At 49.2% G+C, this 20,644-nt stretch overlaps 10 protein-coding genes across 10 annotated transcripts; 5 read left to right on the forward strand and 5 right to left on the reverse strand.

Annotated features, from left to right (window-relative positions):
- Positions 1 to 25: 25 nt before the first annotated feature.
- M430DRAFT_14503 (hypothetical protein) lies at positions 26 to 526 on the reverse strand (the record flags this gene model as incomplete). The annotated part of the gene is made up of 2 exons (XM_024862924.1): positions 26 to 322; positions 383 to 526. The coding sequence occupies 2 exons, from the start codon at positions 524 to 526 to the stop codon at positions 26 to 28; spliced, it is 441 nt and encodes a 146-aa protein (XP_024724739.1).
- Positions 527 to 554: 28 nt separating this feature from the next.
- Positions 555 to 2,656, forward strand: M430DRAFT_32038 (hypothetical protein). Its single transcript, XM_024866095.1, has 3 exons — positions 555 to 961; positions 1,020 to 1,170; positions 1,224 to 2,656. The coding sequence occupies exons 1-3, from the start codon at positions 666 to 668 to the stop codon at positions 2,499 to 2,501; spliced, it is 1,725 nt and encodes a 574-aa protein (XP_024724740.1). The 5' UTR covers positions 555 to 665; the 3' UTR covers positions 2,502 to 2,656.
- Positions 2,657 to 3,491: 835 nt separating this feature from the next.
- Positions 3,492 to 8,323, reverse strand: M430DRAFT_46322 (hypothetical protein; the record flags this gene model as incomplete). The annotated part of the gene is made up of 13 exons (XM_024867834.1): positions 3,492 to 4,043; positions 4,089 to 4,440; positions 4,490 to 4,946; positions 4,992 to 5,199; positions 5,249 to 5,527; positions 5,578 to 5,721; positions 5,772 to 6,266; positions 6,321 to 6,817; positions 6,865 to 7,240; positions 7,289 to 7,727; positions 7,778 to 7,842; positions 7,975 to 8,109; positions 8,168 to 8,323. The coding sequence occupies 13 exons, from the start codon at positions 8,321 to 8,323 to the stop codon at positions 3,492 to 3,494; spliced, it is 4,155 nt and encodes a 1,384-aa protein (XP_024724741.1).
- A 977-nt stretch (positions 8,324 to 9,300) lies between these two features.
- M430DRAFT_14506 (hypothetical protein) lies at positions 9,301 to 10,778 on the reverse strand (the record flags this gene model as incomplete). The annotated part of the gene is made up of 3 exons (XM_024862926.1): positions 9,301 to 9,900; positions 10,019 to 10,700; positions 10,768 to 10,778. The coding sequence occupies 3 exons, from the start codon at positions 10,776 to 10,778 to the stop codon at positions 9,301 to 9,303; spliced, it is 1,293 nt and encodes a 430-aa protein (XP_024724742.1).
- A 338-nt stretch (positions 10,779 to 11,116) lies between these two features.
- M430DRAFT_32040 (hypothetical protein) lies at positions 11,117 to 12,530 on the forward strand. The gene is made up of 2 exons (XM_024866096.1): positions 11,117 to 11,185; positions 11,245 to 12,530. Exon 2 carries the CDS (start codon positions 11,267 to 11,269, stop codon positions 12,494 to 12,496), a length of 1,230 nt encoding a protein of 409 aa, XP_024724743.1. The 5' UTR covers positions 11,117 to 11,185; positions 11,245 to 11,266; the 3' UTR covers positions 12,497 to 12,530.
- Positions 12,531 to 13,392: 862 nt separating this feature from the next.
- M430DRAFT_151194 (hypothetical protein) lies at positions 13,393 to 14,151 on the forward strand. The gene has a single exon (XM_024863187.1). It carries the CDS (start codon positions 13,428 to 13,430, stop codon positions 13,656 to 13,658), a length of 231 nt encoding a protein of 76 aa, XP_024724744.1. The 5' UTR covers positions 13,393 to 13,427; the 3' UTR covers positions 13,659 to 14,151.
- Positions 14,152 to 14,461: 310 nt separating this feature from the next.
- M430DRAFT_32042 (hypothetical protein) lies at positions 14,462 to 14,700 on the forward strand. The gene has a single exon (XM_024866097.1). It carries the CDS (start codon positions 14,493 to 14,495, stop codon positions 14,682 to 14,684), a length of 192 nt encoding a protein of 63 aa, XP_024724745.1. The 5' UTR covers positions 14,462 to 14,492; the 3' UTR covers positions 14,685 to 14,700.
- A 1,620-nt stretch (positions 14,701 to 16,320) lies between these two features.
- M430DRAFT_93817 (hypothetical protein) lies at positions 16,321 to 17,059 on the reverse strand (the record flags this gene model as incomplete). Its single annotated transcript, XM_024869790.1, has 3 exons — positions 16,321 to 16,345; positions 16,402 to 16,895; positions 16,997 to 17,059. The coding sequence occupies 3 exons, from the start codon at positions 17,057 to 17,059 to the stop codon at positions 16,321 to 16,323; spliced, it is 582 nt and encodes a 193-aa protein (XP_024724746.1).
- A 587-nt stretch (positions 17,060 to 17,646) lies between these two features.
- On the reverse strand, positions 17,647 to 18,513 carry M430DRAFT_93457 (hypothetical protein; the record flags this gene model as incomplete). The annotated part of the gene is made up of 2 exons (XM_024869777.1): positions 17,647 to 18,125; positions 18,192 to 18,513. The coding sequence occupies 2 exons, from the start codon at positions 18,511 to 18,513 to the stop codon at positions 17,647 to 17,649; spliced, it is 801 nt and encodes a 266-aa protein (XP_024724747.1).
- A 1,471-nt stretch (positions 18,514 to 19,984) lies between these two features.
- M430DRAFT_23694 (hypothetical protein) lies at positions 19,985 to 20,608 on the forward strand (the record flags this gene model as incomplete). Its single annotated transcript, XM_024864948.1, has 2 exons — positions 19,985 to 20,137; positions 20,192 to 20,608. The coding sequence occupies 2 exons, from the start codon at positions 19,985 to 19,987 to the stop codon at positions 20,606 to 20,608; spliced, it is 570 nt and encodes a 189-aa protein (XP_024724748.1).
- Between the last annotated feature and the right edge of the window lie 36 nt (positions 20,609 to 20,644).

A 20,644-nucleotide genomic window follows, 5' to 3' on the forward strand; every position in this document is an offset into this window, starting at 1 on the left:
TCCTTGGCCTGACCCATATGTATCATTAAGAACTCTTTCCCTTCCCAACTCGCTCCTTTATTGCCCTCTCCTGCTCCGTCTCGGTGTGCCCCTCGCCGCCAACTTTCTCCTTCGCAAGTCCCACCAGCTGCTTGATGGGCCCTTGCTCAACCGGCGGCTCCAATTTGCCATGGCGTCTCAGATTCTCATTGTTCCAATTGATCTGTCCACCATCGGCCTCCCTATGCTTCTGCGCATTGCGTTTCGCGGCTTGGATGCTGGTTCTGGTATAGACGAACAAGAGACCGGCCATGGTGAATGCCGCCAGAGGGGCAACAATTGTCTGCTCTGAAATCAGCAACTTTCCAGAAAGAAAGACTCTGCAAGGGGTTTAAAATCCTACCCTCGAATTGACATTGAATTTCGGTGGCATTTCCGCGGGTTGGTTGCTTTTACATCTTTGTGCTTCCAGAGAAGCTGTTGCTGCTGTAGGTAGCTCGTGTACGGGGAAAGTCATGCGATCTGGCAGGGATTCCGGAGCCGACATCATCGCGAGGCGGCCGAGATCTGCAACATTTTTCCAAATCTGCCACGTTCCACCTGGGCGCCATTCTCGAGCAACGACGGGCGAAACGATGACCTTATAAACACGCAGCCCAGTCGCCTGGGTTCTCGTTTCCTGCTCGATGATGAAGGGCCTCGATCTCGCCGCCGCCGCACTGGGGAGGTCCAATCCCTGGACCTGTAGGAGATGCTTGCGGCAAGCTCAGGGGCAATTAAGGAGTTTAAAGCAGACCAAGCGATATTCCACGAGGCCGAGTGGAATCCCGAGCCCGAAGAGAAGAGGGAGGGTTTGGGTTGCTGCTACGGCGGGGGTCTTGGGCGTGGGTGCGATCGCGTTCCCCGATGAGCTGAAGCATGCATATGGAGCTGTTCAGAGATCCGGGTCGGTGGTCACCGGGTTGGCTGTATGTATAAATGAGTAAGAGTTCTATCACTGAGTCTGTAGGACCTAGGGGCTGATATTCCTTGCGCTGCAGTTATCGGGTTACGCTGAAACGAATGGAGAAGATAGAAGATGAGGAAGAACAGAACAGGATGTTGAAGGCTTGCCACCAGAGATGCGCAGACCGGACGCTGAAAGTGCTTGAAAAGAATGGCAGTATATTCATAAAACTCGGGCAACATCTGGTACATTTGGTCTGATTGTTGGGTTTTGAAGGGAGTTGCTAATTATCACGCAGAGCGTTATGAATTACCTTCTACCAATCGAATGGACTTCTACTTTCATACCTCTCCAGGACAAATGCCCTCGTTCGTCCTTTGAATCCATAGAAGAGATGTTTATCAAGGATACGGGTATGCCACTTTCAGAATATTTCTCTGAATTCGACCACGAGCCTATAGGGGCTGCATCACTGGCCCAAGTTCATTTGGCAACGGTCAAGGAGACCGGACAAAGGGTGGCCGTGAAGGTTCAGCATCCGTCTTTGGCTGAATGGACAAAACTAGACATGGCATTGACCAGCTTCACATTCTCGACCTTGAAGAAGTTCTTTCCGGAGTATGATCTCGAGTGGCTCTCGGATGAAGTCGAAATGTCTCTCCCTCAAGAATTGGATTTTACACGGGAGGGACGAAATGCTCTCAGAATAACAGAATATTTCTCCCATATTCCAGAAGCACCATTGGTAATTCCCGAAGTTATCTGGGCAAAGCAGCGGATCCTCGTTATGGAAAACGTGTCTGGTCATCGACTGGATGACCTCGAGTACCTAGATTCTAACGGTATAGATCGAGATGAGGTTTCCGCAGCTTTAGCTCACATCTTCAATGAGATGATATTTGGCAAGAATGCACCTTTGCACTGTGATCCGCACGGTGGCAACATAGCAATACGGAAGAATAACCACAGACGAGGATGCAATTTCGACATAATACTCTACGACCACGGCCTATACCGAGACATTCCCCTTGACCTTCGTCGCTCCTATGCCAAGCTCTGGCTAGCAGTCATCGACGCTGACGAACCGCGCATGCGCAAGTACGCCAAGGAGGTAGCCGGCATCTCCGACGAGCAATTCCCCCTCTTCGCATCCGCCATCACGGGCCGGGACTACAGCGTGCTCAAGAAATCCGTCACTATAGCAAGGACAGAAGAGGAGAAACAGGCTATGAACCAGGCTCTTGGGGATGGCATGCTCCTGCAACTAGTCCAGCTCCTAGGCCAAGTCCCGAGAGTCGTCCTGCTGATCTTGAAGACGAACGACCTAACCCGGAATCTCGATGAGAATCTCCACACGAGGCAAGGCCCCGTGCGAACCTTCCTCATCTTAGCGCGATACTGCGCTCGCACCGTGTTCGAGGAGCAAGTTGAGTATCTCAAGGCCCGTGGCAGTCTACTGCTGCCCAGGAATATGTTGGGCCTGCTAGAAGCTTGGTTCGGCTACTTCAGAGTAGAAGCGAAACTAGAGGCCTTTGAGCTCTGGCTGGGCTTGAAGAGAGCTGTAGGATTATCATGATTTTCGATTTCGAGTACCTTATCTACCTATAGACGAATATGCATTTTTGGCTTCTTCTTGCCCACGCGCATCCATAGATATTATAGACGCATAATCTATCTAGCCTTCGGGATTAGTGCACATGAATTAACAGAAATAAATCTATTCTTTTCCCCCTTACTAACAACATCATCTTCATTTTTATATATTAAAGTCCTTTCTAGGACTCCTACCTAATATCGTATCTACAGAGTGAGCAAAAGTAAGAGAGATAGATGAATGATCGAGAGTATTCTAATACTCTTTCCTTGAACACCTTACATACATACCTACCTTATAGGTTAGAACATAGAACCAGCAACAAATGATAGTTAATCCTTCTATGTGAGCAAAACTGCTCTCACGCACAGAAAAGAAGGAAGGTATTTCAACTCAGCTACACAATCCGGTAGATATAGAGACGGCCGGTTGGTGTAGTTGGTTATCACGTTTGCTTAACACGCAAAAGGTCCTGGGATCGAACCCCAGACTGGTCATTGGCTTATAAACTCTCTTTTTTTTTTTTTTTCCTTTTTTTTTTTAGCCGCCACCTCCCCACCCCCCCTTTTTCTTTTTTCTTTTTCCGGACGGGTTACGAGATCCTTTCTTCTTTTAGTTTTTTGGTCTCGCTAAGCTAGGGGAATTATTCCGCCTATGAAGGAGAGAGGGGCATATATATATCTCAATATATTTCACCTTTGTTAGTCTACGACCCAGTATCATCTCTTAATTCATTCAGAGGTACGAAAGATCACCGATTTTAAACTTGCAAGAATCATGAGGATCGGAAAATTATCGATTTGCATTTCTTCATTCATTGTACCCTTACACCTTTAGGAATGACCGGCTCGCTCCCAGCAAGCTATGCAACACGACCTATACGTTGTACGCCTATGAAAATGCAAGAACAAAAGAGAGACCCTATCATTCGTGCGATCGTGGACCCATTTTCTGATAAAGTTATCATTCTCGTCATGACCAGTTTATATCCCCACTTGGGGGCCGCATTCTCCGTCTGGGGTTCAGCTGGGGGGCCGTCCCTCCAGAGGCTGGTGATGCAGCTGACCTCGATTCATCCCGAAGCCTCATTCCACTCTCTCTTTGCAGGGACGATGCTTCATCCCTAATTCTCATTCCACTTTCCCTTTGGAGGGACGATGGGTCATCCCTGAGTCCGGGAGTGGCTATGCCATGCGAGGAGTGTGTTGGGCGATGTACAGATGCCCTTGGAAGACGGTTCTTGCTCCCTGATGTTTCGCTTGCAAGCTCTGCACTTGTCCTTCGCATCATCCCCTGTAGACTTTCTCGACTTTTTGGTCGATAATGTAATGCTTCCCCATAACTTGAAGGCACTGCCATCCTTCTAGGAGTCACACTGCCATCGATAAACGCTGAAGATGTCGATGGTCGGCTTCCATGGGTCGGGGTCATTGGCGCCGATGCGCTCTGGTGTATAGACGGAGGCGTATATGAGTTATTGCGTCTTGAAGACTGGGGTCGTCCACCACTTGCAATCTCTTGCTCCTTTTCGAGATGGGCTTTTACTAGCTCGCTCGCCATATTTCTCACTAATACTGCGTTGTCGGTCTCCGCAAGACGCTGAACAGCCTCGAAGAGGCTGTGACTCCAGATGCTGTCTGATATTTCCTGGCTCGGGTCGCATATACTGCGAACAATACGCAGGAGATTCAATCGTACTACAGCCTTCTTGTTGTTGAGCTTCTGGAGGATGCCAGTAAACATGTCAGGTCGGGCTAGAGAGGCAGCGACTGGCGAACTCAATCTCAGAAGCTTCTGTAAAGGCTCCAGAAGGTTGTAATCGAATGCGCTGGCCCTCGGTGCATTGAAGCACTGCACTATTGCCTCCGTAAAATTACCCTCGAGAAGATATTTCTCGACTTTAGCAGTCTCTTCTTGAAGCCTAATCAAACCGTTAGTAAGCTATGTCAATACCAGGAGAGCTGCTTTACCATATGAAAATAGCATCCAACGCTGTGACCTGCCAATACTGATCTTCCAGTAATGATACATAAAATTGCAACCCTTTGTTTTGCCAAAGATATTTCCTGGCGACCTTGCCAGAATGTGCCATGTCGCACAAGATTGGCAGGGCGAACTCCTTAGGGGGTCTTTTGGTTTTCATTATACGCTGAAGCAGTGGAATTATGCCATTGGTGGCAGCATCTTCTTGTCGCACCTTGCTTAGCCTGCACAGGTTGTACATGGTATTCAAAACCTGGTTGGAGATCTCGCGGAAATGTGTCGACGCCTTTTTCATGTTGTAATTCAACAGATCGATCAGAAGTTCAATTGCATTCGCTGAATGCAAATTGTCTAAGGTCGTCGACAACATGGACAGGTTCTTGATGAATTTAAGCATTGTGATCTGGTGTACTGGCGTCATGCGTTTGAGGTTCTTTAGGACGCCTAGGAATAATTAGAAACGTCCTCCACTCATGATATATAACTTACGTTTTAGTACGACTCGGTCTGCTACAACTTCCTTCACATAGTTTTCGGCCTGTGAGAAGAGGTAGAAGATATTGACAATGCGGCCTTCAACGAGTTCGGAAAGCTTATCCTTCTTCTCGTCAAGGACCCGATCCAGAACAAGAACTAATGGAGATAAGATTTTGCTTCTGGAAAGGATGCGACAGAAGTCATTCTTTGGCGTTGGTCCCTATCTGTTGTTAGCGATATTTAAAGATATGATTTTCCTGGTTCCATACTTGGAGCTCGAACACATTCCAGATACCGTTGACGCCAATGAGGACAAGATCTCTTGCTTCATCATAATCTTCGTCCAAAAACTCAACTAGCACGTTAAGTCCACCAGCGCTGACAAACATCTGAAGTGTTAGTGTGGATGTTTGATACATCTGTCGCACGAATGCTGCAGCCTCTAGTCTGATCTCATTCGAGTATTGCCTGGCAGCAAACTTCGTAATGATTGGAATGCCTCCGACGAAGCACAAATTTTCTTGTATTTCAACATCGTCCATGATGATCTTACAAGTGTTAGATTGGGTGGGAATCGATTTTGATACGAAGTACTTACTGTATTAACGACCTTCAAGAGCCGCAATATTGTAGTTTGGCGAGTCTTGACTGTACAAGGCTCAAGGATCTCGAGGATTGGGAGCATTCCATGAGCGCTTATGATAAGGCCTTTTGCTTCCTCGGATTCGAATAAAAGATCAAGCTTGGTTTCATTAGATATGCATAGAGAAAGTCAAAACACCAGGGACTTACCAGTTGTCCGGACCGATCCTCCAGAACATCCTCTTCTTCTCTTACCTTTAGTGAGCTCACTAAGCTCTCAACTAGGGTACATAGCCTGGCATGCTTATCTCGGGCAATATTGGCCTGCAGGTCCATCTCATCAAATCCTTGTTCCAACGAGGCAAAAGGATCGTCCTCGTCATCCTCATCACCAAGCCAAGAGTTATTTGAGAGTTTAGAATGCAGCATGAGAGCTCCAACACCGTCCTCAGAACCACGATCACTCTCATCCCTATCAATGCTAATATCTTCATTACCAAAGATGTCAGAGAAATCTTCATCATCTTCGCCCTCTGCGTATCGCTGTATCTCTACAGAAGATCTGGTTCGCCGCACAGATTGTTCCTGAATGTTAGGGTGGGGTGCAGGGCTTCTTCTATCACTTCCATGACCAGTGATCATAGGGGGCTGCGCAGAACGTGTGAGATCTGAAGGATGAAATAATTTCGGCGAAAGCGCATCGTCCTATTATTGATCAATCAGTCTCTGACGTTCATAACCAAACAAAGAGCCACGGACCTTGATGATGTTAAGTCGCCGGTCAAAAACGCTATCATTGTCCACAAATAGGTCTGAAAAGTCCTCCACTGATTGCTCACGATACATACTAGTTGGTCTTGATGGCAGAACAAATCTTGCTTCCGCTTGAGCTTTCGCAGGGGATTTTTGGCGTGGAGGTGCAGTATATGACGCCTTCCTTCCAGTACTTTTCGGTGCCACGGCTGCTTTGGGATTCTGCGTGGTCACGGGGGTTTTTGCTCGGTATGGCCGAATAGTCTCAAGCTCATGGCCTTCAGATTCCGCGCTCCGAAGAGGGCCCTTGATAGTCATAAGATCACCCTCGAAGTTGGTGTCCCAGTTGTCACTCTCCGCATTCGAATTATCAAAAGAGGCGAATGCCTTAAGGCGATCTGAAGACAGCATTCCTCCGAAGTTGTCATGCGGTTTGAACTGTGGAAGATGGAGCGCGCTTGATGATATAGATGAAGCAAAGTCATCGTCCCAATTATCGTCGCCTGATCTTGTCAATATTCATCCATTCTGATTGCGAAATATCACGCACCTATGCTTTCTGGAGACCGGAATGCCTCAGCGGTATTCTTCGGCTTTGCCAAAGAGAGAGGCCCTTTGGCTGGAGTGAGCAGACCAGCGCTTGCTTGATCATTTTGCATACTGCGGAGAGGCGGATCTCGTCTCATGGGACTACCATGGTTCGACCGTGTTGAAGCACGAAATGATATTGTACCATTAGGTGATTTGAGGGCCTCATTCCACTGCTTTACCTCCTCGACGGCTTCGTTAAAATTGGCGGGCGGTTTCGCTACAGGAGCGTCGGTACGTCGAGAGCCTACAATCCATGCATGTTTGAGCAGTTTCCGGGCCGAAACCCTCAGATTGGGATCTTTTTGAAAGCATTGCATGAGAAAATCTCGGGCGGCCTATATAATATTAGCTATCATGGATGGGGCTCTAGAAGTATGACCTACCGGCGAAACACCTTCTGGCAACGGTGGATGGTCATCGTTGACGATAGCAAAGAGCGCTGGCATAGGGGCCAACTTATGATACGGCGGTTTACCCTCCAGCAATTCAATGACCGTACACCCCAAACTCCAGATATCTGATGCAGATGTTGCTCCGGATAACTGGATGATCTCTGGTGCCATCCAATAGGGAGTTCCTACAACTTGTGCTTCTTTATCGGCCCCCGCCAACGTGCTCGTGGATACCCCAAAATCTGCGAGTTTGACCTTGCCATCCTTTGTCGTGAGAATGTTTGCACCCTTTATGTCTCGGTGGATAACACCCTGATCGTGGAGATACTGGAGTCCTTGGAGAACCTGGGTCATGTAGATACCGACCAGGTTTTCGGGGAATTTGCCATAGCTTTTGCATATTGAATGCAGTGAACCGTTCTCGCAGTACCTAGTGGCGGTCAGCAGATATTCTGTTTCGAACGGGTATGGGAAGCCAACTCTAATATGATACTCAAACATTCGGAGGATTTGACGAAACCTAGATATTTGACGATATTCTCGTGCTACGGTGTGTCAGTCAACACACCAAATCAAGCCACAAGATAGCCGTTACTCACGTTGAGATTCTTCAGCAGGTCAATTTCCGCCTAGATACTCGTCAGCCCCGAATTCCATTATCGTTGGAGCCCTAATACCTCTATCATCCGCAGCTCGCTTCTCGGAAGGTCCCCAAGCTTGATCTGCTTGATAGCTACGGCCTCTCCCGTCCCCAAATTCAGAGCCTTGTAAACTGACCCGAAAGCACCCTTTCCTAGACAGTCTCCAAGAACCTATTCCTGTATCAGCAAGAGTAGCCAGACCTTCGGGCGAGAGCGAGAGCGAACGTACATAGTCCTTGAGTTCAGGAACTTGAACGGCTTTCTCTCTCCCCACTCTGGCTTCCTTCCTCGGTGTGCCTGGTATCCTCTCCGCTCTGCCATGTCCGTTGGCAGCCCCCGATCTGCCATTGGGTTGTCGGTCCGACGAGGGAGCATAGGGGACCATGGCCGTCGTTTTCGGGCCTAGAAATGGGTGGGGGTTCAGGGAACGGAGAGAGGATGTCGAGTAGTCTGGCAGATGGAGGATCGCATCCCAAACATAGAGACTCGCGTCTTGTTGGCAGATCCTCGTTTCACGTCGCGGTATCGTGGTATCGCGGGGTTATGGGACTATGACCCAGGTTGCGTATATGGGCCCTGACCCTGGCAGCGCGAGCACGCGAGTTGTTGACCTTGACCATTCACTACTGTTGATACTCCGCCAGTAAATACTGGATGAATGGCTCGCATGCCACGTTCTCTGCCGAGGAAATTCGTGCAGGAATGGCCGCTCCTTGAATGATGAAGGTCGGGAGCCGCAAGGGAAATTGGAAATGGCGCAAAATGGCAAACAAGCGTTGCATGGATTCACCTGCATGTAAGGCTGAGGGCGGCTTCGGGTCAACAAAATCGACCTTGCGATGGTCTCGACGGTGTAGGGCCCGCTTTCATTTTTGCGCGTCAATCCCAGCAGTTAATCACCTTTTCTTTTCTTCGCATTGGTCAATCACAAATTCATGAGATTGGGAATGCTGTTGGAGAACTCTTGCATGTTGACAGCAGAGCGGCATAGGACTGGCTGTCTACCTAGGTACATATCTTCCCCCCTTGCTCTCAGCCTTAACCCCCTGACTCCGCAGCTACCAGTTCCCTCACACAAAGAGCCCTTGCAGTCAGCGAGGACAATCAGGAACTTAGGCTCCATAGATCCGTGGCATCATTGATTGGAAAGCGGTGCATCATAAAAGCGACCCACTACAAGGGCCCCAAATCAAGCAAGTACTCACAGCAGCAACATCAATCTCAAAGCAGACCAGAAAACAACGCTTGGATTCTTTTGGATAATATCAGCACAGGCTTAAAGTACAGTACAAAGTGGTATCACAAGGCAATCGTTGTTATCGGACCTTTAACCGCATTAACTTTTTTTCCCTCATCAATCCCTCAACTCGTAGGCTCGCGTCGCAGACCAGCCATTCTCCACCACTCTTCCGGTATGTCGTCTCGCTCTGCAAGACGTGAAATAATCCGCTGCATTCCTCCTAAGTGCTCTGTGTCTTCTGTACTAGTACGACCTGGTCGTGCTGTTGCAACATCTGCCCATGATAACCTGAAAGGGCGAATAATCCTCATTGTACCGAGGTTTGCGCCATGCAGTTCGAATATATCTTCCTCCTCCTCTTCGGTATTCGATCCCGAGTCTGATATATCACAATCACGAAGGGCAGAAGGATCGTCTACGGGTGCCAAACTCGGTATAGACGGACTGGCAGGTCCCGGGTCCGAGTCGGCAGAGCCCGAGACTGCAGCCGCTGCGGCAGACGCAGAGGCAAAGGAAGATCCCGCGCTTGGTGGCTGAGGGTCGGGCGTAATACTCGTGAGAAGGGTATCCCATGCATTTACGCCATCCGGACTTAGGCTACGGTCTCGGTCGCCAAGTCCATCCAGACGTTGTTGGCGGAGAAAACGGCGTGATCTCTCAAAATGGCTTGATACCCGGGTAAGAGCCTGAATTCTCTCTGATAACGTTGGTCTTGCCGATCGCTAGGGAATTAGTTAGTAAGGTCTTTCCGGTATGTTGTTGTTGAGACAATAACCTCGAGCGACCGTCCATACGCAAGGGAAGGAGATATTAGAGGGCAATTGAAATATCCACACTTACATCAGATGTATTTGGTGCTTCTCGCACTGTGAAATCATGCCTCTCTAGAGAAGGCCTGCCAAAGGTCATTGAAGCTTCAAGGTCTTGTAGTGTCAGCTGACGAGAAGGCGAAAGCGTAGGCGTTAATGATGCAGGGCGAGGAGAATCCGTGCCCACCCGGGCGATCAACGCGATATCAGTCTCGGTATAAGGGGGTGTAGGTGCTGTCCGCCGTCGCGCAAGTCTTTGAAGATTTCTTCGAATCTCGTGTATTCGTAGTACCTCCCTTTGTGCCTCTGGAGATAACGCAACAGGGTGGTAGTCTCTGGACTCGGGAGCAGGGGGCAGTAATGGCCCATCAGCTTCCATGTTGGTTGTATGTTGACGCTCGAAGCTCAGTGTGTCGCGCAATCTCATCCGTTCATCGTCAAACATGCGCGGACCTGGCGCTTGAGAGGACGCGACAGGAGGTATTCCGGATTCGTGTGGAGGCGACGTGCGTTGGCCTTCCCAGACCTCATAATCCCCATTGCCATTGAAACCAGTGACCAAACCCAGCATTCGCCTTCTTCGCGTCTCGGCCGCCAGGCGCGCGTGAGGACCGCGGACAGTGCGCTGCCGTCGAATTGAAGATCGCGGACCTGATGTGACCTTCTCTGCTGCTTTGGATGCCGCATCAGGCTCGGTAGGCACAACAAATATTCTGGCGACCCGATTAGTACTACACGCAAACGAAGCAGCAAGGGAAGCTGGGCAGGCCGAGGACTTACGGTAGACCCATTTCAAGAGACGAAAGGATTTGATCGAGTCGCAAACACAAGACGGAAACTTCTTAGATTATCCAGGGTCGCGCAGTGACTTCTTATATCTTCCAGAATCGCGCGACAACGAAAGAGATGCTTCTGATAGATTTTCTGATGATTTTTTGATTCTTGTCGTGATAAACGGATTGTTGTTGCGCAACAGCGCGGGCCAGTAGGTGTCGATCGAAAGTGAAGGGGACGGGTAAGCGAAGCTCGGCAAGATCTAAATAGAAATAAGCGCTCCGTAGATCCCACTAGTGGACCAGCATTTGACCACCAAGACCCCTGTTTAAAAAGTCGAGAGGCTGTCAGGCCCGTCCGCCACACCAGAGCTACCTATTTCACGTTCAGCTTGCTCACAACCACAAGGAATGGCCACAATCATGTATCTATCTACCTATCTATTGGCGCAAGTCTCCTACTAATCAATGTCCTGTTTGCTAGCTGGAAAAGACCTCCCTGAAAGATGATTGAGCTTGGACTGGCGCGCATCAGCCGCTTGCTCAGCTACACACCTCAGCCATGGAAAGCAATACATGTCGCTGGCACCAATGGTAAGGGAAGCATATGCGCCTACTTGTCTGCTATGCTCCACGCAAGTGGCGTACAATGCGGCCGGTTTACCTCTCCACATCTGATTGATCGTTGGGACTGCATCACGGTCAATGAGCAACCCGTGCAAGAGTCTCTTTTCCTCGAAGCGGAAAAGCTGACGGCAGAGAGAAATCAAAAGGATGGAATTGGGGCAACAGAATTTGAGCTACTTACGGCTACCGCTTTTGAGGTATTCGCCAGGGAAAAAATCGAAATGGGGGTCATAGAGGTTGGACTAGGCGGTCGATTAGATGCTACAAACACTTTGCAGAACAAAGCTGTGACTGTCATCTCAAAGATTGGTTTGGATCATCAATCTGTTCTGGGGAACACAATTGAAGAGATTACGCGACAAAAGGCAGGCATCATGAGACCAGGCGTTCCTTGTGTTTTGGACAGGAGCAACCCACCCCCTGTTCAGGCAGTCGTCAAAGAACACGCAAGAGAAATTGGAACAGATGTGATACTCAGTTCAACTGAGTCGTCTTTCTTCCATGGGCTCTCAGAAAAGGATTTCCAGCCTCATCAATGGGAGAACCTAGCTTGCGCCTACACAGCCTTTCAGCTGGCATACCCGAAGTCGGAATCTTCTCAACATCGCCTCATACCCGCTATCAAAAATATCAATTGGCCAGGACGCTTGCAGACTGTAAGTATCACAGGTGTCACAGGTCGTCAAGAGACGGTCCTTCTTGACGGCGCACATAATGTCCAGTCTGCGGAGGTTCTAGGTTCATATGTGAATGAAAAGCTGCGCAAAGCAGGCAGAGTGACTTGGATCCTTGCAGCTTCACAAGGAAAGGAGCTTGAAGGGATCTTGAAGCCCTTGCTACGTCCGGATGATAGTGTGGCCGCTGTTCAGTTTGGACCTGTTGATGGGATGCCCTGGGTTCAAGCTATGGCTCCTCAGGAGATTCTTGGCGTAGCATCAGCATCTGGCATTGATGCTACTCAACTGCACAATTCTGGTTCCGATATATTGGGTGCATTACGTTGGGCAACTGCTGTTGCTGAAGGAGGGCCTATTGTCATTGCTGGTAGCCTATATCTTGTTTCTGATGTCTTGCGTCTTTTGAGAGACGCTGATCAGTTGAAAGCCTAATTATTAGAACAATAAACTCCTCATGATACCCTAGTCAACTGTTTCCTTGCAGTTTGCTTGTTCTTTTTTGCTACTATATGTATTGCACTGCTATGTTGATTATTTTCACCTAGAAGGATCACCGGTCTTTTACAATTTACCTCTACGCAAAAGAAAAAGATCAACCTCTCTCCAAAGCTTTTTCAGTCCTCTCTAAGCAAGCCCAGACTCTAGACGGAACAAGTCTCTTTTCTTCCTCTAAAAAGATCCTATATTCCACACTGCCTTTCAATCAGCCAGCCATGTGATACAGCTGCTTGCTAATGCGACTTTCCAAATTCTGGAATCTCTAATACGCATTCTGCGATTCTCGAAACATACAAGCGGCCGGTTGGTGTAGTTGGTTATCACGTTTGCTTAACACGCAAAAGGTCCTGGGATCGAACCCCAGACTGGTCATTGGCCTAGTTTCCTTTTTTTTCCTCTAATTTTTTATTCTTCTCTTTTTTTCCCGTGCGGCAGTTGGGCAACCCAGAGCTTCTAATCACCACCTTCACACTTTTCCAAAACTCAAGAAAATTCACATACATACATACTAAAGTAACAGTGCCTGTTCTTTTTTCACTTCTTTCTTCTTTTCCTTGTCCTAGAAAAAAATAACAAGTGAAAAAAAGAACGTAAAGTGAAGCGACAACCCCTCCCGGTTAATTTTCGCTTGAGGTCAAACTCAGGGGTCTCGCTTCGCAACGACAATGAATAAGGGGTCTGTCTTGTACAAGAGACTACAGCATAACTGTTCTGACCTATATTGATCTTGGGATTTAGAGTAGGGGACGCTGTAATGTTGGCTAAGAATAGATATAAGGTCAGCAGCAGACATAGAGGGAGTTAGGGGACATTTGCTGCACTTCAATTATCAATCTGTATCTATCTTCTTGGTTTCGGATTGTTGATGTCGGGTTATATATTGTTCAGATTGTTGATGTCGGGTTATATATTGTTCAGATTGTTGAAGTCGGGTTATATATTGTTCAGATTGTTGATGTCGGGTTATATATTGTTCAGATTGTTGAAGTCGGGTTATATCTCAGCTTCTAGATGTACACAAAGCCTGCACCACCTCTTGAGCTCCTTGATATTGTCTTGTTCTGCACAACACCACTCCCATCCTGAAGCACTTTGAGCAGTCTTGTAGCAAAGGCCAAAAGACATAGAAGCGGAACCAGAACCGTGGTAGGAAGAGAGCTCTCGATCAAGAGCTCTCTCCATCACCTAGAGCACAAGGTACTTCCCTTCTCGTTCCTCTGCTCGTAGATTCGAAGTCTACGTGTGTGCCTCGATACCTGAGTATCACTTGATTAGTCGTGACAGGTTGTTTATAATCCTAAACGGGTTAGGAGAGAGCATCCACAACGAGAAGGAATATTTAAGGACATCTTCCTCACCTCCGGATCCAGTCCTCTTCCTCCACCAACCATCCCCACCATCCAGGTCAGTAACCCACCCACATACAGTCCTCAGCAGGAGGGGCTTCCGGAGAATAACGAAGACTGACTCAGTAACTTAGATCCAGTCAGACAATTGACTGGCACCGTTATTGTCTCCATCTTGATAATTCTCTTTCTTCCAACCCAAAACAGCTGCCTCAGATCCATACCAAGTAAGTTGATCCCACCTCAAGGACACACACTCTCTTTCAAAGAACAATAAGCACAATTGTCTTTATATCACGCGCAGCCTCTTCTTCCCCTAACAAAGCCCCGAGTACGCGTTTCTGACTTTGAGAGCTCTAGATCCGCGATTCACCACAGCCACACCAAGATCTTCGCGCGCAGTCAGTCTTCAAGTCTCAACAGCCAAAATGACCGCGCCAAACTTGGGACCAGTCAATCTTGCCACCCCTGCGGGCCTCGTGCGCAACCGTAACTACAACACCCTCGAGCAGATGCCAAAGCTTCGTGACCCACAATGGGCCAAAAGAGATAAGTCCGATATTCTTGACAGCCGTCGCGACAACATGGAGGCGGCCTTGATTACTAGCCGGGGAGTTGTGCAGTTGAATAGGTGCGCGCAATGCGTGATTAAAGGTGGCACTTTCACCGAGTGCGTGGTAGTCCCAGGCATGTATAATGGCAGTTGTGGAAACTGCAAATTTAACGTCGAAGGTGGTTACTGTACTTTCGCCAGTAAGTCCATGGAGATTCCTTGAAAGGGGCACTTGCGCTGACATGGCAATCTTCCACAGATGGTAATGTTCTCACGGCCAAGGCGCTGAAGAGACTGGGCACAGCGGCGGACAGGGCTGCGGTGACTTTGGCAAATGTCCAAATCATAACGAACAATGGAGTGGGGCAGATGCAACAGGGCGCCGTCACTGTTATGAGTGATCAGGGCCCCATCATTCTTCAGGGTCTCATGACTGCGACTGCCCAGGGCACAGAGAATCATGGAAACGGAGAAATCGCTGGCTTCGGCCTTCCTCACAACAACGCCGGCCTTCCTTACAACAACGCCGGCTTTCCTCACAACAACGCCGGCCTTCCTCACAACAACGCCGGCATTCCTCGCAACAACGCCAACGATGGAGAGCACGAGCAGGATGACCAAATTTATGGACCGACTGCATACCACGAGCAACATCATCATGCTTCGCACCAGCATGACCATGGTGTACCACCTTTCCCTGAGCAGCTTGCGTACCAGGAAGGTATCGAAGCTTTCTCTGCTGACCAAAGTGGCCATGACAAGATTACAGCCCCATACCATGGTGTCGATCATGAAAGCCAATCAACCACTGGGTACTATCACCATGATGATTCTCTCCAAAACAAGGATGAGGTGAATCCCATCTCATGTCCCGTTCGTTTCTCTTCTAATAGTGGTTTCCAGTTTTTGAATCAGGACGTTGCTGAGGGAGATGGAGTTATTCCCCTTAAAATCGAGACTGCCGAGAATAGCGTTTTCCAAGGTGAGAGTGGTCTTCAAGGCCACCACGCGAATGCTCTTCAAGGCCACCACGCGAATGCTCTTCAAGGCCACCACGCGAATGCTCTTCAAGGCCACCAAGCGAATGCTCTTCAAGACCACCACGCGAATGCTCTTCCGCATATTCACGATGGAACTAATGCACTCCAGAGTGTTGGTTTCTCCCATCATGGGCTCCAGAATCCTTACCAGGAGTATACTGCCTCAGATGAATATGAAGAACTATTCCGCGACGTGGATGGCCTCTTCGAATATCATGGCGATGTTCTTCCCTTTGGCGGTGTGCATAGCGAGGATAATGCTCCCCAGAGCGAGGTTTTCCACGATGGCAGTGGACCCCAGCATGGTGATGAGAATAACAGGGATGGAGCTCATCGTAACGATGGCGAGAATGACGAGGGAGCTATTTGATGTTCTTCCCCTGGTAATGTTCATCACGAGGATGATGTTTCCCAGAGAGACGTTTTCTAGGATTGGTGGCAAACTCCAGGGTGCCGATGCGGATAACAAGGATGGCTTCTTACAATGATGTACGAGTATGACGGTAATAAGAAGCTCAGGGTAGGGCCTGAAGCTTTCGGACGGGTGATATTCGCAGCTGTTCTTCTGCGACAGTTACTGACAATGTGATCTGTTTTCCATTATGGTGATTCTTGAATGCTTATTACCGGTGAAGGAAGCCATGAGACACTAGATCAATCACAGGATCGGCACAAGGGGATATGGGGGGAAGAAAACTGACGAGAAATCATGTTTCATTGTCTCCAGGAGAATTGGCACTTCGTCATCACGCCTCGAGATCGCACCTAACTTGATGAATAAAAGATATTTACATGGCCAACGCCTCTCTATTGCCCCTTCTATTGAAATGTCCGGCATGGGTAGCTAGGGTATCATATTAGCAAGTGCTCTTTCCATCTCATAATAACGTTTCTACTCACTGCTCAGGATAAGCGTTCTCAGGGGTCAAGTGGTACTTATCGGCACCAGCCTTCAAGTTCGCACCGCTGGGCAAAGGAGGCAGACCATCCTTCCCGAAGCTCTCCAACACTCCTCCCTTGCCTCCATTAAAGTAAGCAGCCAAACCAGTCTCTCCTTGCTGTTTCACCTCCACTAATTCCTTCGTTCCAGCCTCACCGATCAGCTCCTTCTTTGGTGCACTTTGGCTTCCGAGGCTGAGCAGGCCAACAACGTCGCCCTGAGATACGACTGAGAGACGGGGATAGGCGCGTCGTGCATCGCGCTTCCAGTATGGGTTCTCGGCGATGTCACCTGCGGGAATAGTGACAGGATCGATGAATGAAAACGGTTCGTTCGAGCCGGGGGGTGGGTTACGGAATTGAGGGTTCAATGGGACACCATTAGAGCGGTTTGGGTCGACCGCGAAGGCTCGTCGAATCTTCTCCCAGATCCCAGTGGACTGAACGGTGTATTTCTGTTGATTGCGATTAGCTTGTGGTAGTTCCATATGCTCGGGGAAGATTGATCAGGGTGGAGAGGCGCATAGTATGCAAGTAGCAATGGAGGGCACCATACCTTGCTGACGGGGATGACCCTGCTACCAGCTTGGACAGCCTTTGCTGCCTTTTGCGACGACATGTTGACCTTCGGTCGTGCAGCGAGTGCTCAATTGACTTGTTGTGTAGTTGAACAAGCTCGAGTTCAAGCAGCAGATGTTTTGAGGTGTCGTCGGAGACTCGGAGGCGCGGCCGCGGTTTATCCGCAGTTTATCCGGATACGGGAACCATGATGCCCTAAATCATTGCTCCCCTACGGTTTGATTTCACATTCTGGATTGCATTGCTACGATGATGATATTGCATATGGACTAGTGGTGTTTCCTTGTGCGCTGATAGCCGCCATGCAGGAGTACCTTTCCGGAAGTCCAATGGCGCCCTGACAGAAAGGCGCTGCTCTGGAAACGCTGCTCGCTCTAATGTACGGAGTCTGCTTCAAGAAGATACGGCATTATCAAAGTGACTTTAATTACTGCCAAATACAGGGAAGGAAAATAACCTGGAAACCCATGAGTATAAACTATACACTATTTGAATGCAGACCTATCCAGTCATTCCGCAAAAAGAGCATTTCATAAGTGCCGCCGCCTTCCGACCATTTTCCATACCCATTTTGATCCTCAGCATGCATGCACGAACACCACTGTATTGAGCTGCTTTTGACACCTTTTAAACTTCAGCAGGCTTTTCCTCATTGCTATCAATCTTCTCGGCGGTATCAGCAACTTGAGCTGCCACATCAGCCTGGGCGATATCCTCTTTGGCGGTAGTCTCAGCTACATTGGCGCCATTGGCAGTGTCTTCCGTCTTGGGTTCTTCAACAGCTGGATCAGTTGCTGTAGTTCCATCGCTAACAAGCTTCTTGACGACATCGACTGTACCTCCGGGAGAACCTGCCTGGGCAGCAAGGACCTTTCCGGACTTATCAACAACGAAGACTCCACGGGTGGTACCGTTGGGCTGCTTCTTCAAGCCGATCGCAGAGATGAGGGTCAAACTGGGATCGCAAAGAAGAGGATAGGGGAGCTTCTGCTTCTCCTTGAAAGTAGTGTTGCTCTTTGGCGAGTCCTTTGAGAGACCATAGATGGCAAAGCCGGTGGAGGTGAGATCGGTGTAGGCGTCGCGGAAATTACATACTTGAGTGGTACCTGAGATCGATCAGTGTTAGAAGGACATGTGCATCGTTGAAATCATCGCGACGCGAAACTACATACAGCCTGGAGTAGATGCCTTGGGATAGGTGAACAGAACTACCCCTCCCTTGCTCTCATCGACGAGCGACTTGAGTGTCGTCTTCGTACCATCGTTGGTCTCGATCTCGCCGCCAAATCCTTCGAGGTCGATTGTGTCTCCCACCGCGATCTTGGATGCGCCTGACGCGCCGGATGCGCCGTTGGTCTTAGCTTCCTTTGCGCGGCTGGAGACAGCTTGCTTGACCTTTGCGGCGGCCTTTGCAACTGGTTCCTTCTTCTTTGCAGGCGGAGCTGCAACAGGCTCAGTCGCGGGCGCCTTGCGCTTTCTCAACTCGGGGGCCATGATGTGCGCTTTCCTGGGACCTCTAGTTGACCACCAAAACGGGGAATGCGCTCTCAGAGATGGGGAAGCTTGGGGGAGTGCTGTTGCGCGATTGAGGCCTGTGATTGGCGCAAATAAGGGTTCGGCGATATGCGGCTATGGAGAGGATGCTTGATGTGATATGGCTCTTGAGTCGCGCGCGGCAACAATAGAGGTTTCTTGGTCGAGCGCGCAAAGGGAGTCAGTGGGGAGAGGATTTCAGGATTTCAGGAGGAAGGGAGGATGGACGTTGGATTATAAGCTGGATGGTCTACTAAAAGGCACCGCACTGTAAGGTAAGGTAAGTAATCTCCTCCTACTCCGTAGTCATACTCCAGGCTACGCAGAACTGAACCAGGGGGCTTGCTGGCGCACAGCACTCAGTATCATATGCCTGGACATGCAGCACAGCCAGCTACTCCGTAAAGGGTTCAGCAAATGATAGGTCTATCAAGAGGCACGAATTGGCAGGTTTGTGCACCCAACGGTCCCAACCCCATCCAAGCGAGCATCAGTCAGCCGGGGGGAGAGGCAGGCCAGGAGATGGGGGAGTTATCCGCAGGCTGGAGGAGGCTAGGACGGGATGTGGAAAGCAACAGCGGAAGGGAGATGCCATGAACGAGCAGGAAGATGCTTGAGGTAGGTAATGTACCTAGCCATAGCCAATACCTTAGCCTAAGGTACATATCAGTTGCTCAAGCTGCCTCTTGGGTTATTAAGGTAAGGTATTCGAGGTAGACGTGAAGTTGTCCTGGCTACTGTAGTGGCAATGGAACCGTTCCGATCAACCGGCCAGAAAGATCACGTGTACGGGAAAGGGGAAGGGGAAGGGAAAAGGATCCGGGGAAAAGGGAATGAGAGGGGAGGGGAGAAGTATTTGCGGAGTAAGGTAAGATATAGAGGGCGAATCAGGTGGTGCGGAATCCGATGGCAATGATCAACTCTTCTCGTTCAGTTCTCTCACCGTGAATAATGAGAGTGAGAGACATTGTAGACAATAATAGACAACTATAGACACGCATCGAAGCTCGATAGCTGAGTAATCGCCGGCACGACCGACGATGAATCGTGAAAGCCGCAGAGAAACCCGGGATATCATTCGTCCGTATCTCTCCCGTGACCCCGTCACCGTATTCCGTGCTTGGTGTCACAAGGGGGCGGGTCCGGCAGAAAAATCGCTTCTCCGATATTTGACGGCCCGGCTCCTTATCGAATACTCACATCTCCTCTCCACTTACAATCATCTACAACTCACTACCTACAACTCGTTTCTAAGGTCTTTTCTGCGCTTTTTGTGGTCATTCACTCAGCCATCAGTCTGACTTGTACACTACCAATATCCACTCTGATTATAATCCGTACTTCTATCACCCGTTAGAGTCCACAATCTCCGTGCGCCGCAGCGTCGAAAAATTCAAAAATTCTTGACTAGTACTTCAAGCACGCGACCATCATGAAGGTCTTTGCAAACGAATGTACCTTCGATTACTCCTGGGAGGAGGTGTCGACTGCAAATTGGAGAAAGTACTGCCCATGGAACGAAAAATCTACCCACGTAATCGCCGTCGACACTCTATCGCGACATGTTGATCCTGCGACAGGAATAGTATGTCATCGTTCTATCTCCACCGTCATTTGCTAAGATACTGACTCCCATCAGTTACGCACTGAGCGTCTCATAACCTGCAAACAAAGCGCCCCCAAATGGGTGAACTCGCTTCTCGGAGGCCTCGACACCTCCTATGTTTTCGAGACTTCCTACGTTGATCCGGTGTCGAAAAAAGTCACCATGACCTCGTCGAACATGACATTCTCAAATATCCTAAACGTACGAGAGACAGTTGTCTATAAACCACTCGACGCTACTCGAACGCAGTTTGTACAAGACGCGAAGATTACAGCTTTGTGTGGTGGATGGCAGAAGGTTAAGAACGCCGTGGAGGAGGCCACCGTGACCAGATTTTCCGAAAACGCCCGCAAAGGAAAGGAAGGGTTCGAGGCTGTTCTTGCGATGAGCCGGAGAGTCTTCAGTGAAGAGAAACAGAAGGAGCAAGCCTCCGGCACGATGACGGCATAGACGGACGGATGGAGATTTGAGGATCCAGCGATACAT

Source organism: Amorphotheca resinae, assembly GCF_003019875.1.
Source record: "Amorphotheca resinae ATCC 22711 unplaced genomic scaffold M430scaffold_1, whole genome shotgun sequence".
NCBI lineage: Eukaryota > Fungi > Ascomycota > Leotiomycetes > Helotiales > Amorphothecaceae > Amorphotheca > Amorphotheca resinae.

What these genes read in the sequence shown, in the direction of transcription:
- M430DRAFT_32038 (XM_024866095.1), top strand. Translation starts at nt 666, where the DNA reads ATGATGAAGGGCCTCGATCTCGCCGCCGCCGCACTGGGGAGGTCCAAT. An exon ending in TTGGCTGTATGTATAAATGA is followed by an intron (nt 962 to 1,019) that starts GTAAGAGTTCTA and finishes CTTGCGCTGCAG; the next exon opens with TTATCGGGTTACGCTGAAAC. An exon ending in TAAAACTCGGGCAACATCTG is followed by an intron (nt 1,171 to 1,223) that starts GTACATTTGGTC and finishes ATTATCACGCAG; the next exon opens with AGCGTTATGAATTACCTTCT.
- M430DRAFT_32040 (XM_024866096.1), top strand. Translation starts at nt 11,267, where the DNA reads ATGATTGAGCTTGGACTGGCGCGCATCAGCCGCTTGCTCAGCTACACA.
- M430DRAFT_151194 (XM_024863187.1), top strand. Translation starts at nt 13,428, where the DNA reads ATGTCGGGTTATATATTGTTCAGATTGTTGATGTCGGGTTATATATTG.
- M430DRAFT_32042 (XM_024866097.1), top strand. Translation starts at nt 14,493, where the DNA reads ATGGAGGCGGCCTTGATTACTAGCCGGGGAGTTGTGCAGTTGAATAGG.